This window comes from Saccharomyces eubayanus, chromosome XV, assembly GCF_001298625.1.
Source record: "Saccharomyces eubayanus strain FM1318 chromosome XV, whole genome shotgun sequence".
Classification (NCBI taxonomy): domain Eukaryota; kingdom Fungi; phylum Ascomycota; class Saccharomycetes; order Saccharomycetales; family Saccharomycetaceae; genus Saccharomyces; species Saccharomyces eubayanus.
Window position 1 is genome coordinate 401,011 of NC_030974.1, and position 13,963 is coordinate 414,973.

The 13,963-nt window shown below is 41.3% G+C and overlaps 9 protein-coding genes across 9 annotated transcripts; 5 read left to right on the forward strand and 4 right to left on the reverse strand.

The window, feature by feature from the left end:
- Positions 1–510: 510 nt before the first annotated feature.
- Positions 511–2,055, forward strand: YHK8 (Yhk8p; the record flags this gene model as incomplete). The annotated part of the gene is made up of 1 exon (XM_018365576.1): positions 511–2,055. One exon carries the CDS (start codon positions 511–513, stop codon positions 2,053–2,055), a length of 1,545 nt encoding a protein of 514 aa, XP_018221831.1.
- A 332-nt stretch (positions 2,056–2,387) lies between these two features.
- On the forward strand, positions 2,388–3,119 carry FSH1 (putative serine hydrolase; the record flags this gene model as incomplete). Its single annotated transcript, XM_018365577.1, has 1 exon — positions 2,388–3,119. One exon carries the CDS (start codon positions 2,388–2,390, stop codon positions 3,117–3,119), a length of 732 nt encoding a protein of 243 aa, XP_018221832.1.
- Positions 3,120–3,550: 431 nt separating this feature from the next.
- On the forward strand, positions 3,551–5,212 carry SMF2 (divalent metal ion transporter SMF2; the record flags this gene model as incomplete). The annotated part of the gene is made up of 1 exon (XM_018365578.1): positions 3,551–5,212. One exon carries the CDS (start codon positions 3,551–3,553, stop codon positions 5,210–5,212), a length of 1,662 nt encoding a protein of 553 aa, XP_018221833.1.
- A 395-nt stretch (positions 5,213–5,607) lies between these two features.
- COX6 (cytochrome c oxidase subunit VI) lies at positions 5,608–6,054 on the forward strand (the record flags this gene model as incomplete). Its single annotated transcript, XM_018365579.1, has 1 exon — positions 5,608–6,054. One exon carries the CDS (start codon positions 5,608–5,610, stop codon positions 6,052–6,054), a length of 447 nt encoding a protein of 148 aa, XP_018221834.1.
- Positions 6,055–6,788: 734 nt separating this feature from the next.
- CIC1 (Cic1p) lies at positions 6,789–7,919 on the forward strand (the record flags this gene model as incomplete). Its single annotated transcript, XM_018365580.1, has 1 exon — positions 6,789–7,919. One exon carries the CDS (start codon positions 6,789–6,791, stop codon positions 7,917–7,919), a length of 1,131 nt encoding a protein of 376 aa, XP_018221835.1.
- Positions 7,920–8,468: 549 nt separating this feature from the next.
- On the reverse strand, positions 8,469–8,651 carry DI49_2458 (uncharacterized protein; the record flags this gene model as incomplete). Its single annotated transcript, XM_018365581.1, has 1 exon — positions 8,469–8,651. The coding sequence occupies one exon, from the start codon at positions 8,649–8,651 to the stop codon at positions 8,469–8,471; it is 183 nt and encodes a 60-aa protein (XP_018221836.1).
- A 442-nt stretch (positions 8,652–9,093) lies between these two features.
- RSC30 (Rsc30p) lies at positions 9,094–11,739 on the reverse strand (the record flags this gene model as incomplete). Its single annotated transcript, XM_018365582.1, has 1 exon — positions 9,094–11,739. One exon carries the CDS (start codon positions 11,737–11,739, stop codon positions 9,094–9,096), a length of 2,646 nt encoding a protein of 881 aa, XP_018221837.1.
- Positions 11,740–12,149: 410 nt separating this feature from the next.
- Positions 12,150–12,767, reverse strand: CPR2 (peptidylprolyl isomerase CPR2; the record flags this gene model as incomplete). The annotated part of the gene is made up of 1 exon (XM_018365583.1): positions 12,150–12,767. One exon carries the CDS (start codon positions 12,765–12,767, stop codon positions 12,150–12,152), a length of 618 nt encoding a protein of 205 aa, XP_018221838.1.
- Positions 12,768–12,931: 164 nt separating this feature from the next.
- MED6 (mediator complex subunit MED6) lies at positions 12,932–13,819 on the reverse strand (the record flags this gene model as incomplete). Its single annotated transcript, XM_018365584.1, has 1 exon — positions 12,932–13,819. The coding sequence occupies one exon, from the start codon at positions 13,817–13,819 to the stop codon at positions 12,932–12,934; it is 888 nt and encodes a 295-aa protein (XP_018221839.1).
- Positions 13,820–13,963: the final 144 nt, after the last annotated feature.

A 13,963-nucleotide genomic window follows, 5' to 3' on the forward strand; every position in this document is an offset into this window, starting at 1 on the left:
ATTATTAGCCATTGCCAGCAATTCGAGAATTCTCTTGCACGTGCCTGGATGAATTGTGTCGTCGAGCACAATCAGACCATGTGACGGCTTGCGTTGCAAAACAAGGACTAATTGCTCAAGTTCAGGAGAGCTGTAATTTCTTGTTCGACATTCTGTATTGTATTTCCTTTTGTACAGGTACAGCTTACGGAAATAGATGTATGAATCACGGCGATGGTGGAGTTAGGCGGTGATTGCAGGCTTCATACTACCATTTCCGGAGTTGAGACGGTGTTAAGCGGAGATTAGCTTGCTTTTCTCCGGTTGTGCGGCGTTGGTGTGGCCTATTGTTAGAAATGCTTAGTAATGTAGAAAATTTTCATGCAAACAGATGTCAGTTCTATTGTGTTGTTCAGTAATTCTCGCTTGAGTATGCTACAGTCGTCTGCATGTATATAAGGGGAGGTTTCGTAGCGAATGGATGATGATGTGTAGCTGAATGAAATAAGCATACGTGTTAATAGGTATAATATGGCTCCAGCAGATCCAGATGCAAACAGGCTACCAACGTCACCGGAATTGAGCGATGAAGAGCATTTCTCAATGCATTCGGACAAAGATATAGAACGTGGGTCTCAATTGACCAGTGGACGAAGAACCAATGGCACACAATCATATGAAGTGGCTTTTGGCGAGGATTCCGCGGACCCAGAAGATATAGCTCGTCATATTAGCATAGTCCGTCGATATTACATTTCTTCTGTCATCACCTTCACATCAATGGTGATCACAATGGTTTCGTCCTGTTGGACACTTCCCTCAACGCACATCATTGAGCACTTTCACATCTCACATGAGGTAAGCACATTGGGAATCACGCTATATGTGTTTGGGCTTGGTATAGGACCCTTATTTCTGTCCCCACTAAGCGAGCTGTACGGACGCAGAACCACATTCATATACGCTCTGACGCTCAGCGTGATATGGCAGTGTTTGACAATTTGGTCCAAGACCATTACAGGCGTCATGTTTGGTAGGTTCCTCTCTGGGTTCTTCGGTTCAGCCTTTCTTAGCGTGGCTGGTGGCGCCATAGCTGATATCTTCGATAAAGACCAGATCGGTGTCCCCATGGCCATATTCACCACATCTGCCTTCCTAGGACCGTCTTTGGGTCCGATCATTGGTGGCGCCCTATACCACGAAAATTACAAATGGACATTTATCACTCTTCTAATCACATCGGGATGTTGTCTCGTTATTATCGTGCTGACCATCCCGGAAACTTATAAACCAATGCTACTAATGCGCAAGGCCAAGAGATTAAGAAAAGAAGAAAACGATGAACGCTACTACGCCGCCTTGGAAGTTACGCGTAAACAAACTTCTCTGCTTTCGGCGATCCTACTATCAACTAGAAGACCCTTTGGATTGCTGCTACGGGACCCAATGATGGGTGTGCTTTGTTTCTACACTGGCCTAGAACTGGCAATTGTCTATCTGTATTTTGTAGCATTCCCGTACGTATTTAAGAAACTCTACGATTTTGGGCCCATGGAGGTGGCATGCTCATATATCGGTATCATGGTGGGCATGCTTATCTCCGCCCCAACATGTCTACTATTCCAAAAAACGTTTGAACGGAGGGTCAAGAGGAATAATGGTGTCAAGACGCCCGAAATGCGGTTCGAGCCATTGTTCTACGGCGCCTTTTTGACCCCGATCGGGTTGTTCATTTTCGCCTTTACTTGCTACAAACACGTCCACTGGATAGCACCCATAATAGGTAGTGCCGTATTCGGTTCAGGCGTGTATTTCGTCTTCACCGGTGTTTTCGCATACACTGTGGACGCCTACAGAAGATATGCGGCCTCGGGGATGGCCTGCAACACGTTCGTGAGGTGCATAATGGCCGGTGTTTTCCCACTCTTCGGGCTACAAATGTATAAGGCAATGGGCGTGAACTGGGCCGGGTTCCTCTTGGCAATGGTGACCGTATTGATGATCCCAATCCCGTTCCTGTTCACCAAGTACGGGGCCCGATTGAGGGCCAAGTCGCCGTATGCATGGGACGATTGATCCGTGCGCATTGCGCCTACGTCTTTTGCATATTTGTTCTTTGGGTGTTGCATTATCTGCGTTCCGCTTGCGTCATTGGTGAAAAGTCGTCCAGATCTTCAAAAGGCAACCAACGTAGGCCATAGAAAAAAGATGAAATTTTTGCATTTTTGCATATTTCCGCATATTTTTATTTTTTTTCATTTTTTTTAGCTTTCCTTTGGCTGCAATGCATAGTATATATAGACGAAAGAAGAGCAGGACGCTAAGTGTTGGCATGCTGGGCCATGAAATGTATCGAAGGCAGCAACAGAACGTATACACTTCTAGCTTCTAATATTTAAAAAAAAAAAATGACTGTACAAATTCCAAAGCTATTGTTCTTACAAGGTTTCTTGCAAAACGGTAAGGTTTTTTCAGAAAAATCATCCGGTATCAGAAAACTTCTGAAGAAGGCCAATGTTCAGTGTGACTATATCGATGCGCCTGTTCTCTTGGAAAAGAAGGACCTGCCATTCGAAATGGACGATGAAAAATGGCAAGCCACTTTGGATGCAGACGTGAACAGAGCTTGGTTCTACCACAGCGACATCTCCCACGAATTGGACGTCTCTGAAGGTTTAAAGACTGTTGTTGACTACATTAAGGCTAACGGTCCATACGACGGTATTGTCGGTTTCTCCCAGGGTGCCGCTTTGTCTTCCATCATCACTAACAAGATCACGGAATTGGTTCCAGACCACCCAGAATTCAAAGTCAGTGTGGTCATTTCAGGCTACTCCTTCACCGAAGCAGACCCAGAACACCCTGGCGAATTGAGAATAGCCGAGAAATTCAGAGACTCATTCGCTGTAAAGCCAGACATGAAGACCAAGATGATTTTCATCTACGGTGCCTCCGACCAAGCCGTCCCATCCGTCAGATCTAAGTACCTGTACGACATCTACTTGAAGGCCCAAAACGGCAACAAAGAAAAGGTCCAAGCCTACGAACACCCAGGTGGCCACATGGTTCCAAACAAGAAGGACATCATCAGACCTATTGTTGAACAAATCACCGCTTCCCTGCAAGAAACTACTGACTAAGCTGCGAGACGCTAGCCATTTCGTTATCACACGCAGGGTGTGTGGATTAAATAGCTGGATACAGTATATATATATGTATATATGTGTGTGTTTTATAGAACAACTACAAATTTGTAATTCATCTCTTCCCTTCTCCCGTAAGTATGGTTGCATTTGCATTTATCTGGCCCCGCTCAGCGCGAAAAATCCACCCGGGGAATTTCAGCGTGGCTTACACAGAGCATATTTAAGAGAGCACTTCTTCTTCTCGAATGAAGAAAAACAAATACAAAGGTATCATCCAGAAAACAGGAACCGCAGTATCTGCCAGCGTCATTTCTCCACGCGTATTTTATCCCAGTCAATTTCTCGAGTTAGCTAGTTATTTTGGCACTGACACTCACCTCAACAATTATTACCAACCAAGTTTTTGCATATAGCGTTTATGTTTAATGGTGTCCCAAGAATATGAGCCCATCCAACCGAGCGACGAACTACCAACAGATATCAATAGCGACACCAATAGTCACTCATTTGACGACAGCAATAACAATGCCACTCATGAGTCGCCTCGGCGTACAACGACGCGGCCAGGATCGGCGCCGAGGAGTATAGTGGGTACGTTGAGGAAGTATTCTAAGTTTATTGGGCCTGGTTTAATGGTCTCTGTATCATACATGGACCCCGGTAATTACAGTACGGCTGTTKCGGCAGGCTCTGCTCACCGATACAAACTTTTATTCTCCGTCTTGGTCTCCAATTTCATGGCCGCATTCTGGCAATACCTCTGTGCCAGACTAGGTGCCGTTACAGGTCTAGATTTGGCGCAGAACTGTAAAAAACACTTACCCTTTGGACTGAATATCACTCTTTACATCCTGGCGGAAATGGCTATTATTGCGACAGATCTGGCCGAGGTGGTGGGAACTGCCATTTCGCTGAACATTCTATTCCATATACCGCTGGCATTGGGTGTTATTCTCACTGTGGTAGATGTCTTGATTGTTCTGCTCGCTTACAAACCCAACGGATCTATGAAAGGCATCAGGGTTTTTGAGGCGTTTGTTTCGTTATTAGTGGTTCTGACCGTGGTTTGCTTTACGGTGGAATTGTTTTACGCGAAATTAGGTCCTGCCAAGGAGATATTCTCAGGCTTTCTCCCCAGCAAAGCCGTCTTCGAAGGTGACGGTTTGTATTTGAGTTTGGCGATTTTAGGTGCCACAGTAATGCCTCACTCATTGTATTTGGGGTCGGGTGTGGTTCAACCAAGACTGAGAGAGTACGACATCAAGAACGGACTTTATTCGCCAGACCTTGATGATATGGACAACAATCACCATAATTATAGACCCTCTTATGAGGCAATTAGTGAAACTTTGCACTTCACTATAGCAGAATTACTGGTTTCGTTGTTCACTGTGGCGCTATTTGTCAACTGTGCCATTCTTATAGTCTCTGGTGCCACATTATATGGAACAACTCAAAACTCAGAGGAAGCTGATTTGTTTTCCATTTACAACCTGCTATGCAGCTCTCTTTCAAAAGGTGCCGGTACGGTATTCGTGCTGGCGTTATTGTTTTCAGGACAGAGCGCAGGAATCGTGTGTACCTTGAGTGGACAGATGGTAAGTGAAGGTTTCTTAAACTGGACTGTGTCACCGGCATTGAGAAGATCTGCAACAAGAGCGGTAGCCATCACACCGTGCCTGATTCTCGTCCTTGTAGCAGGGCGCAGTGGTCTCTCCGGTGCTCTTAATGCGTCACAAGTGGTGCTTTCTCTACTGTTGCCCTTCGTATCTGCACCACTGCTCTACTTCACTTCAAGCAAGAATATCATGCGCGTACAGCTCAACCGTGACAAAGACCTCTCAAGAACTTCGGACAAGAAAGACGTGGGTCAACGAAATGAAGATGACGAAACCATCGAATTGCAAGAAATGGGCATGGGTAGCAGCTCACAGGACCGTGGCTTGATCTCGCCCCCTCCTGAATACATAGATATGAGCAACGGAACAATCGTGACCGTGCTCGCAGTCATCGTGTGGCTGATCATTTCGGGCTTAAATTTCTACATGTTGATGGGCTTCACTACGGGCCAAGAGGTTCACCTCTGATATAATTTCGTTAACTAGTACTTTAATACACACTCCATTCATACAAATTTATTAATAATACCTACTTCCGTTTACGCAATTGACGTTTATACTAGTGGCCTTGTCGCCCCGTACGAGCCAATCAGGGCCCCGCGCGTTATTTCCGCCGCTTGCTGCCTGCTCTGGTTGAATCTCCCTATGAAAAGGGACCTAATTGGTATGGGCACAGCATTAATAAAGATCAGCAATCGCTTACTTATCAAGCCGGCAGATCTTAAAGTTACCTCATTCCTTCATACCCAACCGCAGTTCACATACCTGTTTATTAAAACAATTTGAAAATTTGTATCTGAAGTAGAACAGGAGAAAAGAAAACAACAATTATATTTGACACTATAACAAACTAATACACAGTAATGTTATCAAGGGCCATATTCAGAAATCCAGTTATAAATAGAACTCTGTTGAGTGCCAGACCTGCCGCTTACACTGCGACCAGATTGACCAGAAGTTCATTGATTCAGAGCAGGAAGTATTCTGACGCGCACGACGATGAAACCTTCGAGGAATTCACCGCAAGATACGAAAAGGAATTCGATGAAGCTTACGACTTGTTCGAAGTGCAAAGAGTGTTGAACAACTGTTTCTCTTACGATTTGGTCCCTGCTCCGGCAGTCATCGAAAAGGCTTTAAGAGCCGCCAGAAGAGTCAATGACTTACCTACCGCCATCAGAGTATTTGAAGCTTTGAAATACAAAGTCGAGAATGAAGACCAATACAAGGCCTACTTGGACGAACTGAAGGATGTCAGAAAAGAGCTGGGCGTTCCCTTGAAGGAAGAGCTATTTCCAAGCTCTTCTTGAATGTCATGAAAAAGCTACCCCGCAACGTTTGTAGTTGTGTCGTCTGTTTTTTATTATTTGTGGAAAACCTCCCCATTTGGAATAAGATTCGTATTTATTTTGTAAAACGATTTTAGTTTCTATTTTTTTTGCTTTCCCTTTTGTCCTATTATTTGTTTTACCCATGATGGATATCCATCTATTCAGAAACTAATAATCGAAAATAAACGGTAGGAATTCCAGAAGGAGAAAATAGAAAAAGTAGAAAAAAGAATATTTAAATTTAACCATTATGATCTCCAACATTTTTCTCTGTCTTATTCCTTTTAACAAATTATATCATTGGTAATAAAGGCTGGTCACAGATTACCTTTGATACCTTTTGTTAATAACTTTTTTGTACGCAATCGGATGGAAAGAATAATGAAAGGAAATTTTATGGAAAAAATAAAAAGATAATTAAACAATTATATAAAGAAACAAAATCTTGGTTACTTCTAAACTATCGTCCAGTTATCTATCACTGGTTTATTTTTGTTCCTCGTCACTGTATTATTCTGACATATTGTAAATGTCACTTCATACTAAAACTGCGGGAAGATTTGCTTGAAAAAAAAAATTTTCCACTAGAGCTCATCGCAAAATTTGAAAAGTAGCGAAAATATTTGTATGCTGTTTTTAAAGAACAGTGTACTTTACTAGAAGCATTTGAAAACAGGCAGACTAACCCCACATTCCTGAATATAAAGTACAAGATGGCTAGGAAAACTAATTCAAAGAAATCCACACCTGTGAATACACCAACCAAGCAAAAAAAGAAGGTTGCTGAAAAGAAACCTTCCACGATTATTCCAAAGGAAAGAGTGACTAAAGCTGTTGATGAACTAATAAAATACACCTCCAAGTCCCAAGAAAGCGACAAGGAAGAAGAAAAGAATGGTAAGAAACAACTGTTGGAAGATGATGAGGCGGAATTGAAGAAAGATTTACAACTAATCGTAGTGAATAATAAATCATTTACCGGTACTTCTAAATCCTTCAAATTGAAATTGCTGAATATTAAGCATTCTCTTTATAAGCCTTGGAAAGAAGCCAGTTTGACCGCTGTCAAAGATTTTAAGACTCTATTGATCTTGAAGGATTCTGACATCAAAAAAGTATCGGAAGATGATTTATTCGATAAATTAGACTCTGAAGGCATCAAAATTGACGAAATTATCTGCGGTAAGGATTTGAAAACTGTTTACAAAGCTTACGAGGCTAGAAGTGCTTTCATTTCCCAATTTTCTTTGATCTTGGCCGATGACAGTATAGTTACATCTTTGCCAAAACTAATGGGTGTCAAGGCTTACAACAAAGTGGAAACTACTCCAGTAGCAATCAGAACACAAGCAAACAAGGAATTCTCATTGACCACTTTGACGAACAACATTAAGAAGGTATATTTAAACCAATTGCCTATCAAAATGCCAAGAGGTACCACTTTGAATGTGCATTTAGGTAATTTGGAATGGTTGAAGCCAGAAGAGTTCGTAGATAACATTTTATCAGTCTCCGAGCAATTAATCAAGGGTTTCCCAATCAGATCGGTTTTCATTAAAACGAACAAATCCCCTGTATTGCCATTGTATTACAATCAAGACGTTCTAGATGAACTTGTCGCTAAGAAGGAAAAGACTCAAGAAAAAACAGAAGATGACATGGTCACCATTGATGGTGTTCAAGTTCACCTATCTACTTTCAACAAGGGTTTGATGGAAATCGCTAACCCTACTGAACTGGGTGCAATCTTCTCTAGACAGGTCAATAGCGCTAAAAAGAGAACTTCTGATGAACTTGAGAAGAAGTCTAGTGAATCTGAAACCGTCAAGAAAGCTAAGAATTGATGCGCTTTATCATTTTTTTCTTTCCTTTCATTTTAGCTGAAGTTTTCATAGAGTGCGCATATGTATATATCTATATATGTTTTAAGTGTATATTAAATATAAAGTCATTATCTGAATATTGGTTTCTCGGTCCAACTAGTTTTTACGTTCTAATGTATTCAATGGTGGTTACTACAATTTTTGGTTTAGCGTATTAATACTGCTTGAAAAGTGACTTTGAAGGACAAAATATTATCTTGAATATTTCTATAGGTATTTGCAAGACAAAAGTGATAGTATATGCCACCAAGCAATACACTCATTTGGGAAAGCTTTTGACTGGAGAGAAAGAAACAGAAAGTAGCAATAAAAAAGGGTTTTCCTTATCTTTATGTCATTTATACCTTATTTAAAAATTTAATTACCGTTAATATATATTTGAGATGTGACAAACTGCACAATCCCTACCTAAACGCACCGAACGGGACCGTTTGAATCGGAACATTTTCTTTCAAAGTTTCTTGTAGCAAACGAATGACTGAATTAAAAGTGTGACGATTACTTATTTATTTAAGCCGAGCAGCATGGCTTCTTGGTTTTTTCAGACTTGTTGCCACAGGGGCATTTGTCATCACTGTCACAGCCAGTTGGACAGTTGCACGATTTTTGACACTGTTCATTGGTTTTGCAACTACCACATTTGCATTGACATTGGTGGCCTTCGTTTTGGAAATTGATTAGTTCGCTGAACATTTTATGTGATTGGTTAAAGGGATATTTTGTTTTTGATTATCCTTCTGAATGATAACAGGAGAAAGAAACATTGATGGAATTGAAAGGATATCTGGTTATTTTCCTTCTTCTTTTATATGCTTTTGCCATTCCATCTTGTAATGGTAGTTTTTTTTGCTGGTACCCTCAGCGGAAAAGGCGCATCAGCCTTTTGGCTTCTAGAAGGAATGTCAGCAAAAGCATCTCGAATAGTGACAGCAGTAATACCTTTCTTAAATTACTCAGCCATAGAGGTCAAAACAAGAAAATGGTTGTTGCAAAAGCGCAGAAACAATGATAAAAGTCAACCATGTAAACCTATACACATATATAAAGAAAATAATACAAAAGTGTTTAAATACAGATACGTACATGTACATATGCACGTATAGCGTCCAAGTATTGATAATAGGACTCCCTCCTTCTACTTATAGAATGCGTCATAGAAATCATTGAAGTTAGCCGTAGTAATCCCTAAATTGTCTGATTCCAAATCCTTGTCAATAATTATATTTTTTTGGAAAATTTCTCTATCCATTAAGAAATCCGAAATTTCTTTGAACTTCAAATAGGTTCTGTTTAGTTCGTTGATCGGAAACTTTAAGAGAACGTTTTTGTTCTTCGCTGACTGACTATAATCTGTAGCATTGTTATTATTGGAGTTTCTTGCGAAATTTTGTTTTTTCTTGCTGAATCTCAACATATACTTGATAGAATCCAAAGCTTTGTTGAAGCCTTTGATAGATTTGAAGTCTCCGTTAGAATTCATTTCGTTTCTTAAGAAAGAAACGATAATTTCTAGCTTTTTCAAAATTTCCAAGATTTTGTCATGTATCAATAGCAATTGAACATTGATTTCCTCATTAGAAAGACTTTTATAAAACTCGTCATATAATATTACCTCACAACGTTGGAAAATGGCAAAAGTTATCATTATGAAATTCTGCAAGATTCGAACAAACTGGTCGGTGGACAAAAACTCATTACCGTTTGCGTGGAAACGCTGATTGCCATTTAAGAATGACCTTATTGATTTAATGGGAAAAATAAAGTTGAATGAAATTGAATAAAAAATGTGCATGGAACTAATGATGTTCATCAAGTTCTTTGCGCATTTTTCATTGCTCTGTGTTTTGTTATTGTTAGACGGCTGTTGAGCTGCCATTGGTAAGGATGATTCGTTTTGAATGAAAAGAAAAAAATTTGTGTAGACTATGGTGTTAATGAAGTTTAAGATATCATTCCACTCTTTACTAGCCTCTTCACCGTTAGAACTCAGTAATTTCTTCACCCCTGTAGTCAATGTTTCTAGTAAACTTTTGATTTTGGATAAATTTACTGGCAAATAGAAGGGAATATTTTGTAGAATATTTATCAATTTTGTTTGTGTTTCCAACAGTTTTAAATCGTTGGCAATTAAAGGTATATCATTTGTATCCATGAAAGAAGGTATTGGCGATAAATTTTCAATGGTGGATACCATGAATGAGGACTGACCTAAAAGTGAATGCCTCAAGTAATACATCTTTTTCAAGAAATGGAATAATCCAAAATCCTGTATCTGGAAGTTTAACAGACAGTCCAAGTCTTCGTCTAAATTTGACTTGCGATCATCATGTATGTTTAGAGTTTCGTAAAACTTCGCTATGGCAATGAATTTAATTGTTTCTTCGTCATAAGATTTCAGGTCTATCAGTTTGATCCGGCTTCGGATCAACTTTGAATTATTCATTAATTCTGAAACGTTAAAAGAGGTGGCTTGTTTATTGAATAAAGTCATTGAATCGTTCAGCATCAACAGAACTACGTTCAGTTGACCTAGTTTAGCTAACTGAGACAATGATAAATCAGTTGTCGAGAAGGATTGATCAGACTCACTTTCGGAGAAAAGCCCGTTAACGAAGTCCAACAAGTCCGATATTTTAAATATTGGCAGGAAGTCTCCAAAACTTAGATTCTCAGCAGCTGCAGTGCCCAATGCCTCGACAATTGTGGGCTTTGATGGTAACTTTACTTTATCAATTTCCGCAAATATTTTGTGATCGTTGTCATCACCTGGGCTCAATTTGAACTGATTGATATGGCAAATATCGTGCAAAATGTTATAGAACTTGAACAGATAATTGTCTCTCAAGATAATGAAATTTTTGGTGAAAAGAAAATTTGGAGTGTCCTTCAATGGTTTCACCTGAACCAAACTTTGTATATCTGTTATTGTTAAGGCTGTAAAGTACTTTTGCGACGACAAAGAGGAAGCAGAATTTGGAGGGTCCAATTCAGCTCCCTTACCATTGGCCAGACCTTTCTTGTAACCATGTCCCATCTTGGTGATTTTGTTCGTGGTGGCACTACTAGTGATTAGATTAGATTTTTCTTTTAAACTTTTCAATTGCAGATTTTGTAAGTCAATCAACTTAGTTCTCAAAAACTCCATTTCCTTGAGCAAGACTTCTTCTTGTGTGAACGGAGAAGTCATTAGATCGAAAATTGCTGAGTCTTGATTCAAGCTCACATTGAAAGAGTATGGGTTGTCCGCATAGTCAAAATTTTGAGCGTTGATCAGTTGTAGTCGCGTGTTGTATTCTCTGATTTGGTCCATGGAGGGCACATCAGGACTATCAGTTCTTACAATGGTGCTGGCGTGAGCAGTATTATTAACGTTACTGTTAATTTGAGGAGGTGCGGTATTATTGCTAGTAGTGGTATTTTGGTAGCTGGCGGTCTTGTTCCATTGCGCGCTGGTGTCTATAGCAGTGCTAAAGGTGAAGTTAGAAGGGTCTACCGACGTTTGCATGATCGGGTACTGGGTCTGAATCATCACGTTTTTCTGGCTCCCACCGTTTCCCTGATTGAAATGGTTGGTACCTTGGCCGTTGCCAAGCGTGGAGATCCCGGACGCAGAAGGCACAGCTACCATCTTACCGGGCCCGTCCGGATAGAAACAATCCGGCTTATTGTACTTGACGCAATTCCCACATATCGGTTTTGCTCTGTCGCACCCGATCTTTCTCTTCCTGCACTGGGTGCAAGCAGGCGGCTTCCTCACTTTTCTCACTTGCATGTCCATCATAGTCAAAAAGAAACAGCAACGCTACAGCACTAGTCACAGCAGACAACACCAATGCTCCTCTCGCACATTGGCAGATTCCATTCAAATAACAACAACTTCTTCTTGTTCTTCCTCTCTTTGCATCGTTTCTGCAAAAATATCACGCTGTACGAGCTGGGATGCATAAGGGCCAACCACGATCTACGGTTGGTGCCAAGACCAGCTTCAGAACAACAGCATGGGTGATCAGACTGGCCCATTGGTTGCTATAGTGGGTGCCACCTGTGGCCAGTCAGGCTCAGCTTTGCTTTGCTGCGGAGGGCGCACACGCAGGACAGCTTTTTTGTCAATTAAATTAGAATATCTTAAACTATATTACTCAATCACAGATGTCTATATATGTAAGTATATTACCAATGTCACCCAAAAACTTACGAAGAGGGTTTGAGGGTCCATTCACCACAGTCTGCAATCTTGACTGGGTCCAAGGGCTTGTCATTGGAGTCCCTGGCAACGTGCTGGATGTAATTGACTACGTCCATACCGTCCACCACTTGGCCGAAAACCACATGTTTGCCGTCAAGCCACGATGCCTCGTCCACGGTAGTGATGAAGAACTGTGACCCGTTGGTGTCCTTACCCCGGTTGGCCATCGACAGCCTGCCCTTACGATCGTGCTTCAAGGTGAAGTTCTCGTCGGGAAACGTGTCTCCGTAGATGGACTTGCCTCCCACACCTGTGCCGTGTGTGAAGTCGCCTCCCTGGATCATAAAGTTGGGGATTACTCTGTGGAAAGTGGACTCGACGAACCCCTTCTTTGAGTCCGTAGTGGTGCTCAGCTTGTAAAAGTTCTTGACGGTCTTGGGACAGATTTTCCCGTATAATCCAATTACGATTTTGCCAACCTTTTCTTCACCATGCTCGATATCGAAAAACACCTTTTGAGTAATCACCTCATCATCTTTGTCTACCAACTCACCCACTTTAGATGCGATTACGTTGGCGCTAAGAAGCAGCAGCAGCCAGTACCATAAACCAAATACTTTCATTTTGCTTTTTGCTTTTTGCTTCACTCCACTTTCTGTTTTTCCTTCTTCTTTTAGCTATTTTCACTTTTTATCGTTTGTATCAATTAAAAAAAAATAAATATAATTGCTTTTGCGGGGGGATCAAGAATACAGTACAAAGATACATACAATTGCGGTCGCAGCTCTCATATGTAGCTGGGAGTGGACCTAATGCTTGTCACCATCAGCTTATCCAGCATCTCCGTGGTGATTCCCATGTTCCCATTGCCGGCACGGCCGGCACCATTGTCCACAGTCTGACCTCCCGTGCCCACGGTGTTGACGGTCATGTTAACGTTCGTGGTCGAGGGAACAGTGGCCATATTTGCGGCGCCGGTGGGCCGTACACTGTTCTTATTACTGCCGCCACCAACATTATTGCCGTTGTTTGCGCCAGTGGTGGCGGTGGTAGTGGCGGTGTCTATGGGCACTTTGTAGTGCACGCCTTGCGAGGGCTGGAATTCGATGAGGTCGTACAGGCTCTTCAATGTGCTGTTAAGGTGGTAACTAGTAGACATCAGCCTGCTCTGTACAATCTTGAAAACCGTCGGCGATTGATATACGTTGGCACCAATTATGTAGTAATCCTGTAGCGGAATGATCCTAGGCCCCCTAGAGCTGCCTGCAGTAGTATTATTTATTCGTTTCTGTTTCTTGATGACCCAGAAGTCCGGTTCTCGTACACTGCTTAGCACGTACTCGGTACCGTCCAGCTTCATTAGTTCTTCCTCTAATTGCATGTACATCGGGTACTTAAAGAGAATTTGTCTTCTTGCCGGGTCCACATAAGCAAGTTCGTCTTCCACATTCTTGCCGTCTGGCAGGTTCATTATGTTCTGTGTCATGTTCACGCCAGCATTAGGATCATTCAACTGAGAGAACTGTCTTTGCATTTTGATAACCTGATTATTCGACGTTTTGTCGAAAAATGGTGATTCTGAAAAATAATCTAGAACATTTTCGGTTCTTAGACCAAACACCTGGATCCATTCTGGTGATTTCCACTGCAATTCATCCAACGGTGTGACGTTCATTGCGAGATATTCTGATCTACCTACTGTTTTACCTTCCAATATTGCTGTTATATTCTTCTCTTCCTTCTATCATTTTCCACTCACTTATAATACGCTCACTAAAAAAAAAAGAAATCGAGTTGAAATTGGAACAGTTCTTTTGAA